The 22191-nt window shown below is 38.7% G+C and overlaps 1 protein-coding gene across 3 annotated transcripts in view; it reads left to right on the top strand.

The window, feature by feature from the left end:
* Positions 1–312: 312 nt before the first annotated feature.
* PHF6 (PHD finger protein 6) overlaps positions 313–22191 on the top strand; it is a 35600-nt gene continuing 13721 nt past the window's right edge. The window contains exons 1-5 of one of the 3 annotated variants that reach the window (XM_039489108.1): positions 313–516; positions 6624–6806; positions 7025–7126; positions 11266–11399; positions 11669–11712. In XM_039489108.1, the coding sequence (XP_039345042.1) occupies positions 6669–6806; positions 7025–7126; positions 11266–11399; positions 11669–11712 (418 nt within the window). In that variant the 5' untranslated portion in view covers positions 313–516; positions 6624–6668. Of the gene's footprint in view, positions 517–5626; positions 5654–6623; positions 6807–7024; positions 7127–11265; positions 11400–11668; positions 11713–22191 lie in introns of those variants that run through there. The other 2 variants (XM_039489110.1, XM_039489109.1) reach the window with 2 other exon arrangements.

Raw genomic sequence — 22191 nt, 5'->3', positions numbered from 1 at the left:
CTCACGCGCACGCGCAGCCTCCCAACCTCCAGTTCATTCTACCCACAGCAGCCTTCAAAATGATCTGTACGCATGCGCGGGTCACCCTCAACGTACTCAAAGGTCATTCTACGCACGCGCGGGTTCTCCATTTTCCCCATCCCCGCTATCTGTCAGGTCCAACTGCGCACGCGCGGGCTCTCTCTCTCTCTCTCTCTCTCTCGCGCGCGCGCGCGCCTCCCCGTCCTCCCCGGCAGCCGACGACTTCAGATGCTCCTGTGCGCCTGCGCTGGAACCGCAGGCCGCTCCGGGACCAGTCCTTCTCGGGCGCGCCTCGCAGCCTCGTGCACCAATCAGGCGCCGGTTGGAACGTCGTGACGTCTTGGCGCCAGCGCGAAGACGTGCGTGCGGCAGCCGCGGCGGCGGCGCAGCGTCCCCTGCCCCGAATGAAAGGGAAGGTCCCAGCGCCAGCGAGCGAGCGGTCCTGAGTGCCCAGCGGCCCCCGAGTCCTCGTTCCCCGGCGCCGCGCCCACCCGGGTGAGTGAGCGAGCGGCCGCGCACGCTTGACGGAGGCACCGCTCGGCCCCGGCCCAGCCGTCTGTGGGCGGCGGCGGAGCAGCCCCTGCCCGGCCCCTCCGCCTGAGGCGAGACCCCCCAGCCCGCCACGGCGCGCGCCCCTTCAGCTGGGGGGCCGCCGGGGCTCAGGCCAGAGGAGCAGCCCCCTGAGCCTCGCGGGGGCTCGCCCTTCTGGGGGGGCGGACCCTAGCCCGTCCCGGGGTAGCTCCCGAAGGGCCCGACGACCCCTCCCCCCCGCGCCCGGTGGGATTCGTGCCCTTGTTGTAAGGGGACCCCAAAACTGGGGGCCCTTTTCCTCCAAGCCTAGACTGTTCTCCCACCTCTCAGGGCCCCCATCTTCTCCTGGCGTCAGTAATCCAGCTGGGAAGCGCCCCTGCCTTGAAGGGAGCCGTAGGGATCGATTTCCGCTTGAGGATCCCACCCCAGGGACACTGCCGGCTACGGCAGAGGGGATTCCCCCTTCTGAGAGGGGCAGCCTGCTCAGCTCTGTGGCTTAGCTGCCTGCCCCACCAAACTATTCAAGCCCGGGTTTGACCCTCCTCCTGTGAGGTGGATGCCCCAGGTCATGGTCTCCATGCCCCTTCCTGGGTGGGAACCCCAAACTTTCCTGAAAATAAATCCAATTTATCTGCTGCAGGCTTGTTACACCAACCTCTCTTTCAGTCTTGGGTGTTTTCTGTAGGTATGAAGTACACGTGAAATCTTGTTTGCATGTACCTTAAAGCTGAGATTTTCACGTGATTAATGATTTTGGGTGCTCGTGGTTCAACTAGATACTTTAAAGGGGCTTGATTGGCAGAGGATGAGTAGTCTGTGTTTTCTGAAGATTAGCCCCTTTAAAGTACTTCAAATTGAGTACCCAAAATCACCAGTCACTTGTAAAAATACTTGCCTAAATGTGTTTTTGGCTTTCATCTGAAAGTATCCAAAATCACTTTTCTAACAAGTTTAAATAAAAAATGTCTAGGCATGTTTCTCTTGTGCTTCTCCCAGATGTCTCAAATTCTGTTACATGTTTAAAAACAAAAACCCAAACAATCCTGCGTTTGCATAGTACCTCTAGTCATGAAGAATCCAGAGTTTTAACAAAACAATTAAACTTTCCTGTGGAGAGCCTTGCATATAAACTAATCCAGTATTCTATGTAAGAAATAGCAAGCTTGGGCCTGACTTTAGCAAATAAATAGAGCATGAAGAAAAGCTCTTGAACTTCCTTTCTTATCTTCCGATAAAGTGGGTATTCACCCAAGAAAGTTCATGCTCCAATATGTCTGTTAGTCTATAAGGTGCCACAGGGCTACCCCTCTGATACTTTCTTATCTTAGGTTTCAGAGTAGCCGCTGTGTTGGTCTGTATCCACAAAAAGAACAGGAGTACTTGTGGCACCTTAGAGACTAACAAATTTATTTCAGCATAAGCTTTTGTGAGCTATAGCTCACTTCTTCAGATGAAAGTTTATGCTGAAATAAATTTGTTAGTCTCTAAGGTGCCACAAGTACTCCTGTTCTTTTTTCTTATCTTACTTTCCCTCCCTCAGTGCTGAGTAATGTTTCATATATTGGGGTAGTGCCCTCCGTGGTTTTTTTTTTTCCTGAGAGATGTTGAATATTGGAGAGACAATATGGATGAGGGAATATCTTTTATTGGACCAACTTCTATTGGGTGAGAGAGACAAGATTTCAAGCTACACAGAGCTCTCTCTCAGGTCTGGGAAAGGTACTCAGTGTCACAGCTGAATGCAAGATTGAGCAGATAGTTTAGTATAAGTCATTAGCACATATTGGAAGGGACCATTCAAGGCAAAGTGGCCTGTTAACATCCTTGTATACATAGGACAAAAAGGGCGGTGAGTTACAGATTGTTGTAGTAAGTGGTAAATCAAATGTCTTTATTAAGACCATGATTTTTAGTGTCTGGCAAAGTTATGAATCCAAGCTCATCTTTTGCAGGAGTATTCCTGTTTGTTGCACATTTAGAATTAGCCCTATAGAAGATGGCAATAAAACTAGAGGGCCGGGCTTAATGTAGTTTGTGTGAAAAACTCTTGCCAAAAAAATAAAAATCAAGTAGGAAAAGATGGGCTTGAGTACTGTCTTAATATGCATCAATTGAACTACACAAATGAACAAATTCTGAAGAGAGAATTACAAAAAGAATCCCTTTTTAGCTGAGAATCTCTTATCACAGCTTTCATTTTATAAGAGATTTTATTGTGGAATTAGGTACCCCTTTAGATAGGATCTAGGAAGATATTGACATGATCTTAGTATTGTCAGTACAGCTAAAAAAAAAAATATACTCATCTGTGTCTTTTAAATAGGTTGCCTAGTACTGGTATAGATAGTTGTCTCCATAGTCAATGTGTCTATGATATACCTCTGTTTACAGGGTTTATAGCGTAACTGTAAATCTTGCTTTTGACTGAAACTTGGCGAGTAAGGTTTCAGTCCAAGGATATATGTACACGTCACTCTTTTTTTGAGAAAACAACCCTGTTTATAGTTTTATTTTTAAAAGTAGATTGGAAGAATATTTTGCTGATTTTTAATTGTACCTGTTTTTGTGTTCAAGTGAGAAGTAGGTTGGTGTTTAATCAGTAGTCTGGATTAGACATTCTTAAACTATTTTCAATAAGAAATTAAATGGCAAGATTTTAAATGTTTGCATTCAGGATTATGGATCTCTAATGTGGCAGGGCAACTGGTTCTAACTGTTTTCAGAAAATGTAAATTAGCTAAAATAGAGCTAAAAATAAAGGTTTCTGCTTTTCTGAAACACTGTCAGATACATTTCTTATTTGTAAATACTCTATCGAAAATCTAAACCTAGGAATTTTTCTCTGCTAAATAGCTTGCTCATTCTTAACCTATGTTAATATACATTCCATGGTGGTTTGTGATGTGAATTTATGCAAAAAATATACATGTGAAAAGGATGCCGAGTGCACCCTATGATATGAAGGAAAGGATTTCCAGTACATACCTGATTGGCGCATGCTATGAAAACAGGTTAATATGCATCATAGGTGAACAAATGTAACTTAAAGTCAGTAGTATGGATAAAATACTTCTTGTACTAATCAATTTCTTCTGCGAACCCTAAAAATTTGTACATTATTTATACATGCCTAGGTATACAGAAAACACATGCAAACAAAGCACAAAATTAGAGAGCATTTTTAGGTTTCTTTAAAAATGCATTGGGAATAATAAAATAGGAATGTGTGTTACCTTTCTGGCCTAATCTTTGCTTTTTGCTGTACTTGCATTTTAAAAAAATATTGTAAAGTATTTGAATAAGCATGCCAAAACACAATTTCAGCCAGTTAGGTGCATCTTTTCATTGCTATGCTAACAGAGATCTGCTCAATGGAACACACATTACCATCATTTTCTAAGTTATAAAAAATACCAAATTACTTCAAGGAGTAAGGTCATATAAACAATAGTACATACCCTATTAACCGAGAACCTTGTTATATGTGTGAGTTAGATGCACTGTACAACATGATGCTGAAGACTAGGTGACTTCAGCCACCTGTGAAGAACATACTTCTTTATCAGTAACTTCCAAGAAGCAAAATATTAGTGAGCAATCATTTTGACTCCCATGGTTGTTATGAATTACTCAGATTTTCCAAAATCTTAGTTTGCCATTCAGATTGAGAGTAAAAGGGAGAGTCTATTGATGTAGCAGCAAGAGTGATTGACAAACGTAAAACCAAATTTTCCATATGACTGTGTGTATGACTCCTGTTTTAGCCAATGGGACTTGTGAACACACATCCGAGGACAGAATTTGACTTTAAATTTCTGAAGTTACTTTTATAAGGACTGTCATTGTTGCTGCTACAAGAATTAGTTCCTGAATAAGAAAATAAAGTAAGAAAAATTAAATGCAATGTAAAAAAAAAAGTCAAAGCTAACGCATAATGAATGCACTTAGCCTTATGTACGTGTGTGTGTATATATATAATTGCTGTAATATTAATTATATCAAAACAGAAGTTATTCTTGCATTTTAAATTTTGTTACAGTATCTCCAACCCATTATTGCATGATTTATGTGAAGCTTTTGAATGTGACCCAAGAACAAAAAATCTTTTTATATAGTTTCCTTCTGTTCTTCTGAAGCTCTTTTTCCTGCTTCCAAAATCTCATTTAGATTTTGAAAGAATTAAAGAACATTTTGAGTCTTTCTTTCCTTTCTTCAAAAGCCAGCCCTTCTTGCTGTTTAATAAATGGACTGCAGAGTTACTTGATTTTGGTTTCTCTTTAGAAGAATATAGTAAGTAAATTTTTTTTAACATTTAAGGGTTCTCTTTTGCCACTGCAAAAGGGTGTGACTCATTTATTCACATTGGCACTTTTTTGTGTGTAAATCAGCTAGATCTAGAACATACGCATTTTTGTTACAAGTATGTGTCACCAATCTAGTAAATTGCTTTATAGTTAAAAATGGAAGTAAATGAAACAGTAAAAAGAACAAGCACTAGAGATAAGATGTTCGTACATCAAAATGTAAATGTATCTTGTATTAAGCATGGCAAGAAAAAATGTTTTTAAATTATATCTATGAAAATTTGTGAATAACACTACATGAGAATTGAAAGGATCTTCATTAACCGTATTAAGTATAGAGGTATATAAACTTAGCACTATTCCTCAACTTTCTGTAATAAAAATGAGTGATGTTAGTGTCTAGGAGAGTGAGGAACTTGTAGCACTTTCAAGAACCACGCAGAGTTCGGCTATGCAAATTTCACCAGTCAGTTGTGTAATTGCAAATCAATCCTGACCAATGACACCTCTGCCACTGTAGCCAAGGACCTTTTTTAGTAGAAGTTCTGAACTATGTAGTGGTCTTCCTGATTTAGATGGGCATCTGCTGGAGACAAAGGCTGAGAGCCATATTCATTGCCGTTGTGACCAGAAAGATACTGAGATCCAGATCTTCGGAGAGGAAAAACAGTAAACAAGCATGCTACTTAGGTTCTCGAATTAGACCATGTTAATTATATAAATTATATTGTTGTTTTTTCTTTTAGAGATATAAAGGTGAATGGACACAAACTTCAGCTTTAGAATGGGTCCAAAAAGTGTGTATCCTTGAATATTGAGTGTTTTAGGGCCCAAACTTGCAATGAGATCCACATAGGCAGATTCGTGTATGAAGCCTCATTAAAGTGGATCCATCTATGTGAATCTCATTGCTGAACTGGGGCCTTGGTGTTTGTATTTTTAACTATGTTGCTTGTAAAACATGAAAAATGTGATTTATGTGGAGTTTAATTTTAAATTACTTAGGATAAGAACAGGTGTTGTCATGCACTTACTCAGAATTAGGGTAAGGTTGTGAAAAACAGCCCTGGATCTTAAAGGGTTTCTATTGCAGCATATTAGTCACAAATATTCACCTCTAAAACTTTGTGACTTTAACTAGCCACAATGTATCTGTGTAATGATAAAATGTTACCATTTTAGGTTTCTCATCTCCTAAGGACAGTTACTCATATTTGTAAAGATGAAGATGAGTATTTAAATTCAATACTTATTAGCTTTTATGGATTGTAGCCTAGTTTTTTTTATTGCTTCTTCTAAAGTAGTTCAGTAGAATGGGTTTTATTGTATGGTAAGGTGAAGCTCCCCCTGTGCAGTGTGCTTCTGGAATAAATAAAAATAAAATGGAATATGAGACAGTATTGCATCAGGATTTCCCTAAGAGCCCTAATGGTTGCTATACTTGTTATATTTTTAATTTCCTCCTTCCCCTCCCCTCTCTCAGCCTTTACGTTTGTATAAATTTTATAACTTCTCTTACTTTGGGGACCATTATATGCCTTGTTGCCACATTCTTATAAAGATTTTGGGAAATACAGCTTTTGCAATATACATGTTTATTCATATATTATACTCTAGCTGTATGTATGAGACAAATTCTATTCCACTCTGAGACATAGTGGATGTTTCAGGTATTTTAAGAGAAACACAAAGTAACTTGAGTAAATATAATTTAAATTGATTTAAGTTGAAATTAACATCACTATTGGACATTTTTATTCTCTGTAGCATTTGTGAGGACTGAAGTGTCATTCTAAAGCCATTTTAAAAATCATGACAAGCTCAATTGGACAGAAAAAAGGGTCTTCAAGGCAACGGAAGTGTGGTTTTTGTAGGTCTAATAAAGATAATGAATGTGGACAATTATTGATATCTGAAAACCAGAAGGTGGCAGCACATCACAAATGTATGGTAAGTAACAGAGGAAAAGGAAGTTAAAGCAGTGAGTTGTTAACTACATTATGTAAACAAACGAAATCCTGAATGATTTCAGCCCACTTGTGGCAGTGATATATGTTACTAATACCACTGTTTATTTTTATTTTGAAATTGTTCCTTTTTACAAATATAATTATTCCATATTACTGGAAACACTTTAAAATTAAGTTTTATTTTTACACGACTTGCAGCTATTTTCGTCTGCATTGGTATCTTCACACTCTGATAATGAGAGTCTTGGTGGATTTTCTATTGAAGATGTTCAAAAGGAAATAAAAAGAGGCACTAAACTGGTAAGTCTGTAATTCTGCCTCTTGAAAATGGAAAAGTAGCATTTTATTAACTTCTGCAAAGTAACTAATGAAGTAATTCAATGTACCACTGAAGTTATCTATTGTATCAATCTTTTTTTTTTAAGAAATGTTTTCCCTGTGTCTGTGAACTCTAGTGTAATGGGTAACTAACCCATGGGAGGAGTCATTAAGATAAAACAGGTCATGCATTTTTAAAAATGAAGGTAGATCTCAGAGAAAGGGTAGGGTAGTAGCTAGATGGATAGCCACCAACAGGTGTGATCGCTTATTGAAATCAATAGTAATTTTGCAGTTGATTTCAATAGGAATAGGACTGAGTTCTAAATGTCAAATGACTAATGATGAGAAACTTCTTAAAGCAATCAGTTTTTTATTTTAATCATAATGTATATAGTCTAATTTAAATATATAAATAGGTTATTTTGGAGATTGTGGAATATTTTTGGAATTCCTAAAAATGAACTGCAAATCTTAATATTTTCACTAGCACTGTCCTTATGTTATCGGCAAATAAAGATGGTTATAGTGAATATGTGGCATAATTTTTCCAGTCAAGTTTTAAAACTCATTAACAAAATAAATTTTCTTTTTAATGGGCTGCATACAAAGAGAAACCAGCATTTCTTAAATTTACTTTCCTATTTAATATTTTCTGTCAGATTTCACAATGGAAGCACATTCCAGGGTGCTATGCAAGTGTAACTCTGCTCCTTCAACAACATTTGGTTTCACTGCCAAAAACTGTCCTTTACTGCCAAGATACTTATTGCGTCCATTTTTTAATGATTTGATAGAGCCTTGGGATGCAGGTTTTTCATGAGATGCACATACTGAAAACTAGTTTAGTCATAGCCTCACCAAACTGCTGTGGAACTGTGAGATATGACTGCTGTTTGTTTGCAAGGCATTCCTCAACTTTTAAGCAGATTTCTGTTTGATATAAGAGCTAGGTGGTATTACGATCATCTTTCTTATCTGGGAGATGATTGGTTTTGCAAATATTTTCTAACAAGTGATACGGTATAACTAAAACAGTCCTTAGACACTTTCATTTTTTGGGGAAAGATGGGGGAGGGGGTCTGAAAGAGGTTTTACCAGGGATGCTTTATTTGGAGGCTGAAGTTACATGATGTTGCACCTCATTATACTTACAGCCTCATCACTAAACAGTACAATACTTTGCTTAGTCTTTTTCAGTGTGGAGTTTTATTTGGTCTAATTATATTATGTCTTCATTGAGCTATACTAGTTGGAGACTATAGGTGTGATTGGAGATTTGATATTTATAAAGAGCAGAGTAGCATATGGCTATGTGGGCCAACAAGAAACTTTTTGACAATTAAATCTTTTTAAATGGTTTTATGAGATTTTTAGGTTTTAGGGATTCATAGATTATAGATTAGAATATAGATTATAGATTTTTTTGTGCTTCTGAATCTTTTTTTGTTATATCAGTAACATGTTGGAAGAGGATGGATTCTTAAAGCACACCATCTAGAGCAGGGGTAGGCAACCTATGGCGCACATGTCAAAGGCGGCACATGAGCTGCTTTTCAGTGGCACTCACACTGCCCGGGTCCTGGCCACCGGCCCAGGGGGCTCTGCATTTTAATTTAATTTCAAATGCAGCTTCTTAAACGTTTAAAAAACCTTATTTACTTTACATACAACAATAGTTTAGTTCTATATTATAGACTTATAGAAAGAGACCTTCTAAAAATGTTAAAATGTATTACTGGCGCACAAAACCTTAAATTACAGTGCATAAATGAAGATTCAACACACCACTTCTGAAAGATTGCCAATCCCTGATCTAGAGAAACCAGGCACTTGAACTAGGTCCAAGTTTTATATGAAGAGGCTAAATGGTTTTGTCCTGATAAGCTTGAATGTGCACTCTCTTCAAACATGTTGCACTTAGTGATTGCTTTCCATTCTTGACTGGTCCTTTATAGGAGATGCAGTAAAGCACTCAATGTGGTTCTCCAAATCTAATAGTCATATTGGTAGTTTTTACTAAATTGCAGACAGAGTTTAAGTAGTTGTCCTCTTTTGGTAGATGTTGATACTTAGCAAATAGGCACTGAGGACTTGAAGCTACTTCTGCATATTAAAGCAATGATGGGAGAAATGCAGAATATTTCTGGTAATAGTTGAGGGGATGAGCTATAATGAGAGGCCAGTAATATCAGCTTGTTCTTAATTTCCAGTAAATGCGCTGATCTGAGGTCATTATTGCTTCTATTAGCTGTATGTGAGAAGAAACCCTTAAAAGTGGTCTTTTTTGTGCTTAGAACTTTCCATGTGTCTGATGTACCTAGAGAATTAAACATGTTACAAGCCAATCAGATAATAAAAATCATTCTAACAAATTTAAAAACTTATTTCAATGGGAAATAGATCCGTAAATCGATATAAAGGTTCTTACAGTCTGTCATTTCACCAGAGAGATTTCACAGCTCATGTAAGAGTAAATTGTGCCCGTCTAACCTATTAAAATATATGAAAGAATTAAAATGGTGGCTAAAAGGGAACTGATAGATACGCTTATTTTGAATGTGTAAATACATTTTAATAAAGTTGCTCACAAGAAGTTACTTAGGAAACTTGAAATACAGAGGGTTGATTAAACACCTACCATGGATTTAAAAACGGATTAAGAGCAATGGAACAGTATGAATAGAGCAGTTCTCTCAATTTGTAGGGAGGTAAATAACAGAATGATCCAAGATTCAGCTCATTTTTTGTTTTGTTTTATTCAGTTAACTTCAAGATGGGGTAGATAGTGGGGTTACAAGACTTGCTGGTGGCACGTTTATTTAGGTTAGTTAAGACTAAGAAGAATTGGAAGATCTGTAGAAGGACCTAATAAGCAAGACAGTTAGGCAAGGTGATGGATGGGTAATTTTACTCTTCATAGACTTATGCAAGGTAATGCATATTGTAAGGAACAATTTAAACTGGTCATGTATGCTGATGGGTTTTGAATTAGTTATAACCTTGCAGGAAACAAATTAGATGTAAATATATAGCTCAGTAAACATACCTCAGAATCAGTCAAAAACTCAGTAAGAGTTTGAGCAGTGTTAAGAAGCTAGAAAAAATATGATGAATATTAATGGAATTATATACATTGACTGTATGTCTTCCCGTTTAATTCAGCACATGAAGAAGGGCCATGAAAATGTTTAGAAGCATAAGAGGTGTTTCTCAAATGAGAACCCATTACAAATTAGTGTGGAAAGTATCTATCCTTGGAAAAGGAAGAGTAAAGCAATAGCCCTCTATGTAGCCTTTTCTATAGCATAAAAACAAAAAGGTGGTGGTATTAATACAAATAAGAGAAATTCCTTTTGTGTACCACAGTGTCATGGAATATGCCTGAAGCAAATTACACCTCTACCTCAATATAACGCTGTCCTTGGGAGCCAAAAAGCTTACCGCGTTATAGGTGAAACCGTGTTATATCAAGCTTGCTTTGATCCACCGGAGTGTGCAGCCCTGCCCCTGCCCAGAGCACTGCTTTACCATCTTATATTGGGTCGCGTTATATCGAGGTAGAGGTATATTTGAAAGAGGATTAGACAGTTGTAGGGGAAAAAATGGCAGGCAGCTGCAGTTAACTAAGGTAAAATTTCAAGCATTCAGTTCTTATGCTTCAGGGAATAAACTGATTTGCCAGCTGAGGTCAGCAAGAAAGTCCCTTTTCTCTCCTTCTTTCATAGTATAATCCACAGTTGATCAGTGTTTGGTATAGCCCACTCTTGGAAGCATAACATCTAAGTGAAAAATTAAGTTTCTTCCAGTATGGCACTTCTTACTTAGCTAAAGTTATTGGATTATTTTTCCACTGCACTAATAATTAAGATGATAAAATTATTATTCTGCTGTTATATTTTATAATTGAGTAGCTGACACATCTATCTCTCCTTTTAAAATTAATTAAAAATGACACTTGGGAAAAATGTGGACAAAGACCGTACATTGCTCTCAGTAATGCCATCTGTTTGGTGAGGAGGGGAGTTATTTTATGCCTGTTAGTTCCAATTATTTCCAAAGCCAAAAGTATTAAACTACTGCTAGCATGAATGTTATTTTTCTCTCTCCTTCTATTATAGATGTGCTCTTTATGCCATTGTCCAGGAGCAACCATTGGTTGTGATGTGAAAACTTGTCACAAGACATATCACTACTACTGTGCATTGCATGATAAAGCTCAAATAAGAGAGAAACCCTCACAAGGCATTTACATGTAACTACTATTTATCATGTTTCTGTTTGTATTTATATTTCACCCTCTTTGTAAAACTATCATTGGAATACAAACATTTTGGGTTTAAAAAAAAAAACTATAATAGTGAATATGGAGTTTAATATAACAGTGTGCTAGACTGTCTACATTTTTAACTGCAAAATTGGAATTTTAGATTATTGTAAATGGGGTGAAATTTACTGTTTAAATTAAACTAAATAAGCTCTGAATCGTGACTTATCTGATAGTTTAACTACTTTGTTTTATAGGATTTTATGCCGAAAACACAAGAAAACTACACGTAACTCTGAAGGTAAAACTATTCAATGTAATTCCATTCCACCCCACCCCACCCCGACAGATACTTTGATTACATCTTAAATTTTGTGGAAAATATAAATGTTTTGGGCAAACTAGACTGGACTAGAATTAGATGAGTTTCTGAAAGAATTAATCTAGAAGCTGAACATATAGGGAATTTGCATATGGCGTTAAGATGCTAAAAGGTAGGCATCTGGTTTGAAAAAAAAATAAAATAAAAACCTAAATCCCAGAATGCTCTGGAGTTCTGATGCTCTGTCATAATAAAAATTCTGTGAAGGTAATGTGTTCCCTCTTGGGAAGAGACGGTCCCTTTTAGGAAGAATCTAATTTGTATGTTCAAGTAAGTATTCTACATCTTAAATGTGTCAATTTTGTCAGGCAATGGCTATGTCTGAACTGTTTGTAACAAAATCCTACAAAACTACAGTATTTTTTATCTGTTGCAAGATTAAGCTTTAGGTGTTCCTTTCGTAATATTCCTGATAATTTTGTCATAAATTAGAAAAGAGATCTGGTATTATATGTAAGGGGTTGTGGTCAGATTACCCTTTGAAATGCTCCTTTTGACTATTTGACCTATGAATTGATTAACACAAGCAGTTGTATGAAAGCACTCAAGCAACCGTCTCATAACTGAGGGGAGACTTTTGGAATGGGTGAGGCAGTTGTGCAATCATTAAAAATAGCTTTAATATGTTGTATGGTCTTTTGACATTCAAAACCAGTTACTCAATTTTATGTGGTGGTAGTTTTTTGCCATTTTTCTATTGTATTTGAATTTGGGTAAGTAGAAATTAGTTTACCTTTGCATCATTCTAAATTGAAATGTAACCTCAAATTGAAACAATGAAGAAATGAATTACTGTGTCTTTTAGTGGTATTTTTGAATTGCTTGTAAATTGTCATTTGTTTCTGCCAAATGCTTTTTATTTAGCATATACATATTATTTTGTGCCATTCATATTAAATAATTATATTAATATTAGAGATTTAATTTAATCTCCCCCCTCAATCTTTTTGCACAATGTAAATCAGAAATTCCAGGCTAAAACTGGATTTTTGTTATCCAGTCATACCTAAATATCGTAGTGCACTCTGCATGTAACATGCACTGCACTATGACTTCTGTAACTAACAAGGCTTTATTTAAGGAGACTGGAGAAACAGCATAGAATTTGTATTAATAGTTAATGGATTTAAAATAGACTAGACCTAGTTACTTTATTGTAGTTTGGTGTCTTAATTTCTGTTTGGGGTTTTTTATAAACAGTATTGTAGGATGAAAATTCTTATGAAAAGATTTTTGGAGTGAAGTGAAGGACTAGTCTCTCATGTAAATAGTTATTTTAGACAGAGACACAATGTACATATACGCACTGTTGGCTCATAGCTATTGCCATCTATTGAAAAACCTAATTGTGATCCTAATCCTGCAAGTTGTTCCATGGGAATGGACCTCTGCTGCTTTGTGGAGCTCCTTGCAGGGCCAAGGTCTATGCTAGTATTTGAGAGTCTGCAAGAGCTGTTTCTGCTTATTCTAAAATGTCACTCTTTACTGTGAGGAGCTCTGTATTTTAATATGGATATTTGTATTGGAAAGGACATGGAAAAAATTACTGCTGAAGAGCAAGAGCTGTTTTTTCAAATAATTGCAGTTTTTTTAAAAACACACAAGCAGTGTTTTCTATAACAGCTTTGGTTTTTAAAATAGGTTTAAGTCTATCTGAGTTGTTGAAGACAAAAAACCTGATTATACCTTGTTTGGATTTTAATTTTTCACTCCATTGAATCAAAATGGAGGATTTGGGTCAATAGTATGTTGCCATAGTGTGTGCGCTCTTTTTAGGGAGGGTCCCAAGTTTGAAAATCTGACTTTGTCACTTTGTTCTCTGGCTTCTGGGGACTGAGTATGCTATACTGACAGAACAGTGCTGTTGTTTATAGTTTGTATTTTGGTAGTGCCTACCAGGCCAGGGGCCCGTTTTCCTAGGCCATGTACAAATATAACAAAACAAGCACATTTAGTCTCTGCCGAGGAAACACCTTACCCAAATGTTGCTGCTATAGAATGATGCATGCTGCTAGATACTTGTATCCTGAGAGATAGTTGCTATGTCTTCAAAAGAATGAGATATCAGGTGGTCCTCAGCACTCTGAGAAGGGGCTTAAAGGATCTCCTGTGTTGTTTACTATTTAAGTGCTGACATTGTACTCAAGACTGGAACGGGCACATAGGGAGTCTGTCACACAAACATGGCACAATGAGAAGTCCAGAAAAGTTTTTCTTACATATTTTGTTGGCTTATTTTTTGTGGCCAGCATGGAAAAAGTGAGTGTCAAGTAGGGAGCTGAATGTGTAGAGGGAAACTAGGGCTTGGCACACTAGAAAAGACAAGTAGAGAAGAGTAAACAAATTGGACTGAATAATCAAATGCTGTTATAATAACCTTTTTGTCATATATTATTTTGTTTCCATGAATTTCACTCTTGGGGTTGTTTGCATACCAGAACAGTTAATGCTGTTAATCTGTGGTCATGTGCCTCACAGCTTCTGTGTGAGGTACTGGGACCGAAAGTCAGATGCGAAGGAAGGATATGAACCCTGCCCCTTGGTGGCTGGGTTTTTGTGGGAGAGGGGTTTGATCAGCGTAGAGCAGTTCTGGTTGTGTGTCCTAATTGCAGTAGTTCTGTTGTTTTTATTTTCTCTTTTGGAAGCAGCTGTTGGAATAGAATATTTTTAATAGAATAGTTTCTCATTTGGGTCATGTCAGGTTTAGACAATCAAGAATCATTGGGACTTAAATTCTGTGGACAGTGCTGCCGCAAAATATCTATTAAGACCAGCATTTATTCTTCCTACTTTATCTAGAAAATGGTTGTTCTCTTTGGAGTTCTTGGTAAAGCCTCAGAGGTATGTATTGTCATGTCTGTTAGCAATTCCAGATTGGTGGGCCAATAGCTGTTAGAGGCTAATATGTTCCTGCATACCAAGCCCTTCTTCCCTGTCTGGAGGAATGGTATGCCATCCAGTACCTGTTGGGGGAAACTTTCAGTGTGGTGCAGAGAGATTTGGCTAAATTACTTACTTGAACATTAATTAAAGTTGAACAGCTAAAAACCTGTTTACCCTAATGAACATTTACTCTTTGATGTCCAAATCTCTCATGAAGCCCAAGAGGGGCAAGAATTCATGATGCTGAATGCTTCACTACTCCCCAGGACCAATTCATGAGTTAATGCAAGATCTTATTCATTTAATGTCTGGGAGGAGATGCTGAAGTTACTCCTGAGGGCATTCTGCACCAAAAATTAAAAATTCTGCACACACAATTTGCAGAATTTTAAAATATTATTTGTCAAATAAATGTGGAAGTTCCAGCCTGGCCTTGGGGAGCACAGGCCCCTGGCTGCACAGAGGTGGGAGATCACTGTGCAGCCTCCCCCCAGGACGTGGACTCAGCGGTGAGGCTACACCCAACTCTGACACAATCCTGCAAGGACTGGGCCTGCCCCAGAAACACCCCAGGACCCTGCCCCTCCACGTCAGGTGCAGCAGGTGTGGGCATGCTGGCTAAGCAAAGCAAGATCCAAGTGTGGAGGAGCTTAGTGTGGGTGGATTCAGGTGTGGGTTGAGAGGGTTCTGTGTGGGGCAATCTGGGTGCGAGCAGCTCAGTGGGGGATCTGTGTGCAGGGGAAATCTGGATGCACAGGGGCTCGTTGCGGGTTTTTGGGTGGAACAGTAATGGTACTCTGCAGGGAGGTCCAGAGGAAAGTGGGGGGGCTCTGGGTGTGGGGAGTATAGAGCTTGGCAGGGGGGTCTGGGTGTGGTGGTCTCAGTAGGGGGTCCAGATGCTGGGGGAGTGGAGCTCAGTGGGGTGGGGATCCAGGTGCAGGTGGCTCATCGGGGTTGTTCAGGAGGAGTCGGGCTTATGGATGGGGTGCCGGGTGGTGAGGCTCCATGGGAAGGTCTGGATGCACGGGGGTTGGGTGGATGGGGGAGCAGTTCCCTGTACAGGGGTCCCTCCCCCAGCGGCTGAGGCGCGATGGTGTGTGCGCATAGGGGGAGTTTGCAGAGCTTCCTGCAGCTCGGAGAGAAATCTGGGGGTGGGTCTAACCTAGCCCTGGATGTCATGCAGGGGAAGAGGATGTCCTGTCCTGCCCAGCTCAGTAGCAGCTGAGCACAGGGTAGGCGCCACCAGTTGGGTCTTCCCTAGTCTCACCTGCCCCACAGTGATTTACTTCTCTGCCGGCTGCTCTGTGAGGGTTGCCTGGCTGCTTTTGTGGCTTCCCTTGGCTTCCCCATCAGAAAGTCACTTTTCTGCAGGGAAGCAAAGAAATCTGTGGGGGACATGAATTCTGTACATGAGTAGTGGTGCAGAATTCCCCCAGGAGGATGAAGTGTCTTCTGTTTGTTTTTTAATTTAATAAATTTAGCGTGGTGGCACAAAAAGCTATAGCTAGTCATTCTCTAAAATTGTTGATCTCCTTTAATATTTCTTTATGATCCACCATTCACATGACATCAGAGCTATATGTGATGAATCTATTTCTTCTCTTTACTTCTGCATCAGAGTGATCGCAATAAAATCCAAATGGTACACCAGACAGATGTATGCCTCTACACAGTAGCTTTAATCTAATAACTCAAGGGTTAACTAGTTGTCACTGCATAGGCATAGAGACCAAGCTGGAATCTTATATGCTGTATTCCTACTAACTAGAAGAGCATGTCAGTTAAAGTAGTTTGGAGGCAGCTGTTCAGAAGAGCAGATTGAGAGCTATTTGAAGTGCACTGTTCTCTAAACTGTCTAGATTTTTGTTTTCATTTCTCTCACTGCTTAGAAATCTTTTATCTAGAAAATGAAATAAAATCCAACTCCAAATTAAGCATTTTGTTCGAGAAACCCAGTGGGCTCTTTGATTTTTTTCAACACCCAACATCATGTGGGAGTTGCTATCATTGTTCTGTTTGGCTTGTAAATGATATAGCATTTCATTAGTTGAATTATGTAACTTTGCACAATTGTACTTATGTTTTGAGAAGTTTGGGACTGAAGTTGACCCATACTTATTTTCCTTCATTAGTTGCAATTTTGTTCAGTCATTTTGGTTGTTTCTATGGTGTGGTTCAAAAATAATTTTTCTTTACCTTACATTTGAGGATCTCCAAGTGAACTGGGGAAACTAAGGGACATAGAATTGGTGATGTGCTCAAGGTCACTCAGTAAGCCAGTGTCAATGCCAGGAATAGAACCAAGATTGTCAGTTGTATGCTTTACTCTCAGGGCAATTACAGGTCCTTCAAATGTTAAACTTTTATCATTCTTAGATTAACAGAATTTTTGTCGATACTCTACTTCATATTGGATAATCAGTCTTATCTTTTTGCAAGTTTGTCCCTTGTCTGATATTTTTTTTTGCCATTGGGGTAGAATCCTTGACAGCCTACTTCTAGAACCAGTTACTACTTTCAGGGCATTAGTGTAGGTGTCCACTTTTTGTATGCTACTGGTATTCTAATTTATGCAACCAACCCACAGATATCACTTCCTCTTCTTGCAGAGAAGTACCTGGTCTTGTCCCAGGTTTATGCAATACTTATCTGAGGTGCTAAAGTAAGGCTTACTGAATATCAGTAAGTACTTAAGTACCTGGTTGAGAATATCTTCAAGAATAAGAAAAGAACTTTCAGTAATTTAACTCTCCCTTTCGGAATCTAGACAAGAGCTTTCTCAGAGGAATTCCTTGCCAATAGCCTTGATTGCTAGTATTACTATAAAGATGGTAAATTTACCTCTTCATTCCAGAGTATGGACCATATATTAAAAAGTGCTCAGCATCCCCTTAGAACAGTAGCTGCTGTATGCTGAGCTCTTCTGAAAATCTGGCCCTATAGCTTTGATACGTTATTGAGTTATGATTTTAAACATACTTGTTTGTTAGGAGTAATTGATGGCCAAAAACTAACTCTATATCCTTCAGTTCCCCGAATGGGGTTGTCTTAGCCCTTCCAAACTGTCCTTACTTAACTGATGAGGAATATTTCAAGAAAGGAACACCTGCATCTCATTCCTTTTACATCTGCTACATAGTAATCAAATGGAGAAAAATGAGGCCATATGACTGTACACATTGTTAATGTTCGGAACAGATGCTTGGAAGCTGTGAGGTCAGAAAATGAAGTGTCCATAATTACCACAGTTGCTGCACCCAAAGCTCTCAGGGATTTAAAGGGAATGGTCTTTCTACAAATGGAAATCTAAAGATTCCCTTAGTCGTCATGCTTTTTATTTCTTTACAAACTTCATGTTTGATCTAATCTCACCTAATTCATGGAGTTGAGTGAGGACAACATTTCTCTAGCAAACCCATTCAGAAATAGCACATTCTGTACCAAAGCAATTATTTTATTCCGTGCTCTGCATAAACCAGATGCCAACAGGAAAAACATCAAAGACATATTGGCATCAGATTTAGACAATGTTCTAATTCATCTGGGATGAGATTTGCGTTTTAGTCAAGAGTATTTCTTGATGCAGCCTCATCTTCTTTAATGTCAGGCACACACTACGCCTTTCACACTGTATAGTTGCCTCACTATGCACACACTTCTCTAGTCACATGTGAGTTAGGATGTATGGTTTTTACAAGGTCTGGTCCTCTTGTCTTTCCATTCCTACTGCAGAGAGGTTGCATAGTCTTTCTGCGGAAGACAGATTAGGCCCAACTAACCAGAGCCACCTTATTTTGTATCTTCTGGAGACTATTCCTCTAAATATGCGCCCAAAATGTCTACATGTTCTTATGTCATCCTAGAAGTCTGAACAAACATCCTCATAGCAACTGTTTCAATAGTCTGATTTGCAAAGACTTCTCTCTATGGAAAAAGTCCACTTGATAACTAGAGGAAAAGTCTCTTTTACCTTGATATTGGAACAGTGCATTGTGTTTATGGAAGATTTATGTAATTCTTCAGTTTGAATCTGTGACACTTTTTATACTGCACTCATCACTGTAGTAGCTGAGTGCCTTCAAGTAGTGCATTAAGCAGTGAGACTACACATCTGTCACATGCTATTTGTACTCTCATCCTCTCCTGAGAGGGACAAACGTGTGCAGTAGAGTGACTTGTTTTAGTAGGGGCTTTTAAACTTATTTTAAAAAATACCGTGTGTGTGTGTGTGTGTGTGTGTGTGTGTGTGTGTGTGTGTGTGTGTTAGGGAAGGCAAGATCAAATAAATGTGCATTGCATTTGGATTGGGGAGTAGGGAGATTTGTGATTATACTTAGTTTATGGGAGAGTTCATTCCAAAGTCTCCGAACAGTCCTGGTGAAGGATCTATCTCTCACACAGATAAGGTTTACTCTTACTGTGTTAAACAAACTACTAAAAAAAAAAAAGCATAATTTTTCTTTTGCGTAGTAAAATTTAAATGCTGTATTATGTCAGTGTTCAATTGTAAACTGTTCTGCCAAAAGTCATAACGTTTTGTTCAGAGTTATGAAAAACCTCCATTCCCAAGGCGTTCGTAACTCTGAGATTCTTTTGTATCTTGAGCCCAGGCCATGGAACGCTTTGAAGATAGGGACCAATACCTTGAACTTGATTCAGAATTCTATCCGGAGCCAGTTTAGAGAGTAGGATGTGTTCATAGTAGCCTGTGTTTTTGAGGAGACTGTGCTGGAGTGTTTTATAGTATTTGGAAGTTCCGAAGTGCTGAAAGTTTCATGCCCAGGTATGTCGCATTGCTGTAGTCCAGCTGAAAGATGATGAAGGCATGAATAACTGAGGCCAGCTCTTCTTCTGCCATGATGGGATGGAGTCTTGTAGCCAACTGGAGATGATAGAAACCATTACTCACAAATGTTGCAGTGAGAGAGCTCAGGATCAGTGAGAAATCCAATAGTACTCCTAGACTATAGACTGAAATGACCATTTGTGGATGTGAGCCTTCAACCAAGGAGACTGTACTGTACCTGCAAACTCCTCTAAATACTTCCCTCCTCCCTCTGGCATCACCTCTATTTTGCTCAAGTTCAACTTCAGCTAGGTATACTTCATCCATGACCTGATCTCATGCAAGCATTGGGCCATCATGTTGGTAGTGGTGTGGTTATATGTGATGAAGGATAGGCATAGCTGTGTGCCATCTGTGTTGAGTGACTAGTAGTTGTATGTAGCTATTGAAAAGGACCAGAAAGAGAACTGATCCTTGTGGAAGCCCACAAGTGAGGGGCCTATTGGTGGAGATGCAGGGCATCATTACTTGTTGGGAGTGTCCTTTCAGGAAGGACTCAAATCATTTTAACACATTACCCTAGTTTCCTGCCACCTCTCTCAGGTGAGACAGCAGTATCTCATGGTCAGCAGTGTCAAACTTTACAAAAGGATCCTTAAATTATATGCAGAAAGAATCTCAAACACTTCCTAATATAAATGCTGTTCAGACTATAAATTCTTTTGGTCAAGGTCCATGTCATTACTGGTTTCTATGTGGAATCTAGTATACTTGAAAATATAAAATAATAATTGGACTTAACATGTGTGGAATTTTAAGCCTTTTCCCCTGAAAATCTCTACGCTTTAGAATCATATTGATAGTTTCCTCTGATCTGGTCTTTCTCTATTATCAAAAAGATTTCCTGAAAATAAGCAGTTGAACATTTTCATCTGTAATTTCGCATCACTTATAGATGTAATTTACTGCTACCTGGTGATTTGTCCATGTATTCAAATACTTACTTTCCACTACTTTTATGTCAGTCTCTCCTAATTTATCCTCACTAGTATCTGTGGGTGCAGTCTCATTCTCATTATCAAATACAGATGCAAAAGTTTTTCTGCCATTTCTTTTCCAGTAAAAATAATTACATTGTCACCTTGTGGCTTTTATTTTTCAGTCCTCTGATATTTTAAAGAATATTTAACATTATTATCCTTAGCTATCATTTAGCTTATACTTTTTTGTTCTTAATTTAAACCCCTTTTATTTTGTAAAACTTAATACTGACTTGCTCTGATTTCTAGAAATCCTTCTTTACTTGTAATGCACTTTAACAATTTTAAACCAAAATGTATATACGTTGTGTAGATTTAATAAAAGTAAGCACATCTCCACAATATCTAAACTTGAACCACGTATCTACAATACCACTTTCTAAAAACTACCAATCAGGTTTGCTTAGTATCATCCTTATTTTATCATCTTGAGTCTCTTTTCCTCCTGTGTAACAGCTCTGCTGTGCTATGTATTGCAGTCTAGAGACCCCTTTGGTAGTTAGATATAGCAGCATTAGCCTCCACTTTACATGTCCTCCTTTTTATTAGTTTGTCACCATCTTAAAATTACTTTAATATAGTTATTTGTGTTACTTTGCTTTAACACTAGGTTTTAAAGAAGGGGAGGAAATCCCCAACATAGTTAAAGATCACACAATAAAGAATAAACTAGTGGATCTCAACCTCTTCAATATCCTGACTCTACATTACAACAGGAAAAAGTTTCAGGACCCAGTTTCCTTCTACCCATAACAAAATGGATACTCCCTCAACCCCTTAAGAATTGGGACCTCCAGGCTGACAACTCCTGGAGTCAATTGTTATATAAATCTGCTTTTTATACTGCTTGGTACTGATAGTGGAATTCTAAGCTACAAATATGGGACTCTCACTCCTGGATTTTGTTATCGCTGATCTGAAGTTAGTATGTTCTTGATTAAAACATTTTTAAGTGCATCTGAAAATGCAGAATATCTTCTCTGGAATATGTTATTCTGAGAGCACACACTGGATCAGGCGTGTAAGACTCCCTTCTTCAGATACAGCAATTTAGGTACTTTTGAGGGCAGCTTATCTGACATAAGAATTTGTTATGAAAGGCTAATGGGGCAGGGAGGGGGGGCAGGTGAAGAGCATCTAGGGAACCTTAGGGGATTTCACAATATGGGTGGGGCCCCTGATAACACTTCATATGGTCAGGGAGGTGTTGAACAACTTTTTGTGTTTCCCTTAGTTCAAGCTGACATGAGAAGTTGGAAACACCCAACCATCAGATGCCAGGGAAACAGGGTAAGCTTGGCAGTGGGCTTGAGGGGAGGGATAGGGCACAAACCAAATTGTCTATTAAATAGCAAAGACTATCCAAGGCGCTGTTGTGTTAAACCTGGTTACAGGTTTTTATTTTCTGTACTGTTAAACTAGTTCACAGTGCTGTTAATAAGAGAGAAGCTAATTTTCCAAGGAATCAGTCCTGAAACTAGATGTGCTAGCACAAGAGTCCCTTCGAAATCAGTCCCCAGGTTCACACTATGTGTAGGATTGGGACTTAAATCTCTTTTGGATGTTTTTTGTTTACTTAGATCAACCTTTAGGAAAGGGGGACACAGTGTGTGGATTTCAGTGAATTCTGAACTTTGTTGGAGATACTGGTTTTGGGGCAGAAAGGGCTGTTCTTTGAAGAAAGCTGAG

The sequence above is a fragment of the Mauremys reevesii genome, linkage group 9 (assembly GCF_016161935.1).
Source record: "Mauremys reevesii isolate NIE-2019 linkage group 9, ASM1616193v1, whole genome shotgun sequence".
NCBI lineage: Eukaryota > Metazoa > Chordata > Testudines > Geoemydidae > Mauremys > Mauremys reevesii.
The sequence above is the reverse complement of the archived record's forward strand: the minus strand, read 5'-3'. Positions and strand labels throughout refer to the sequence as shown.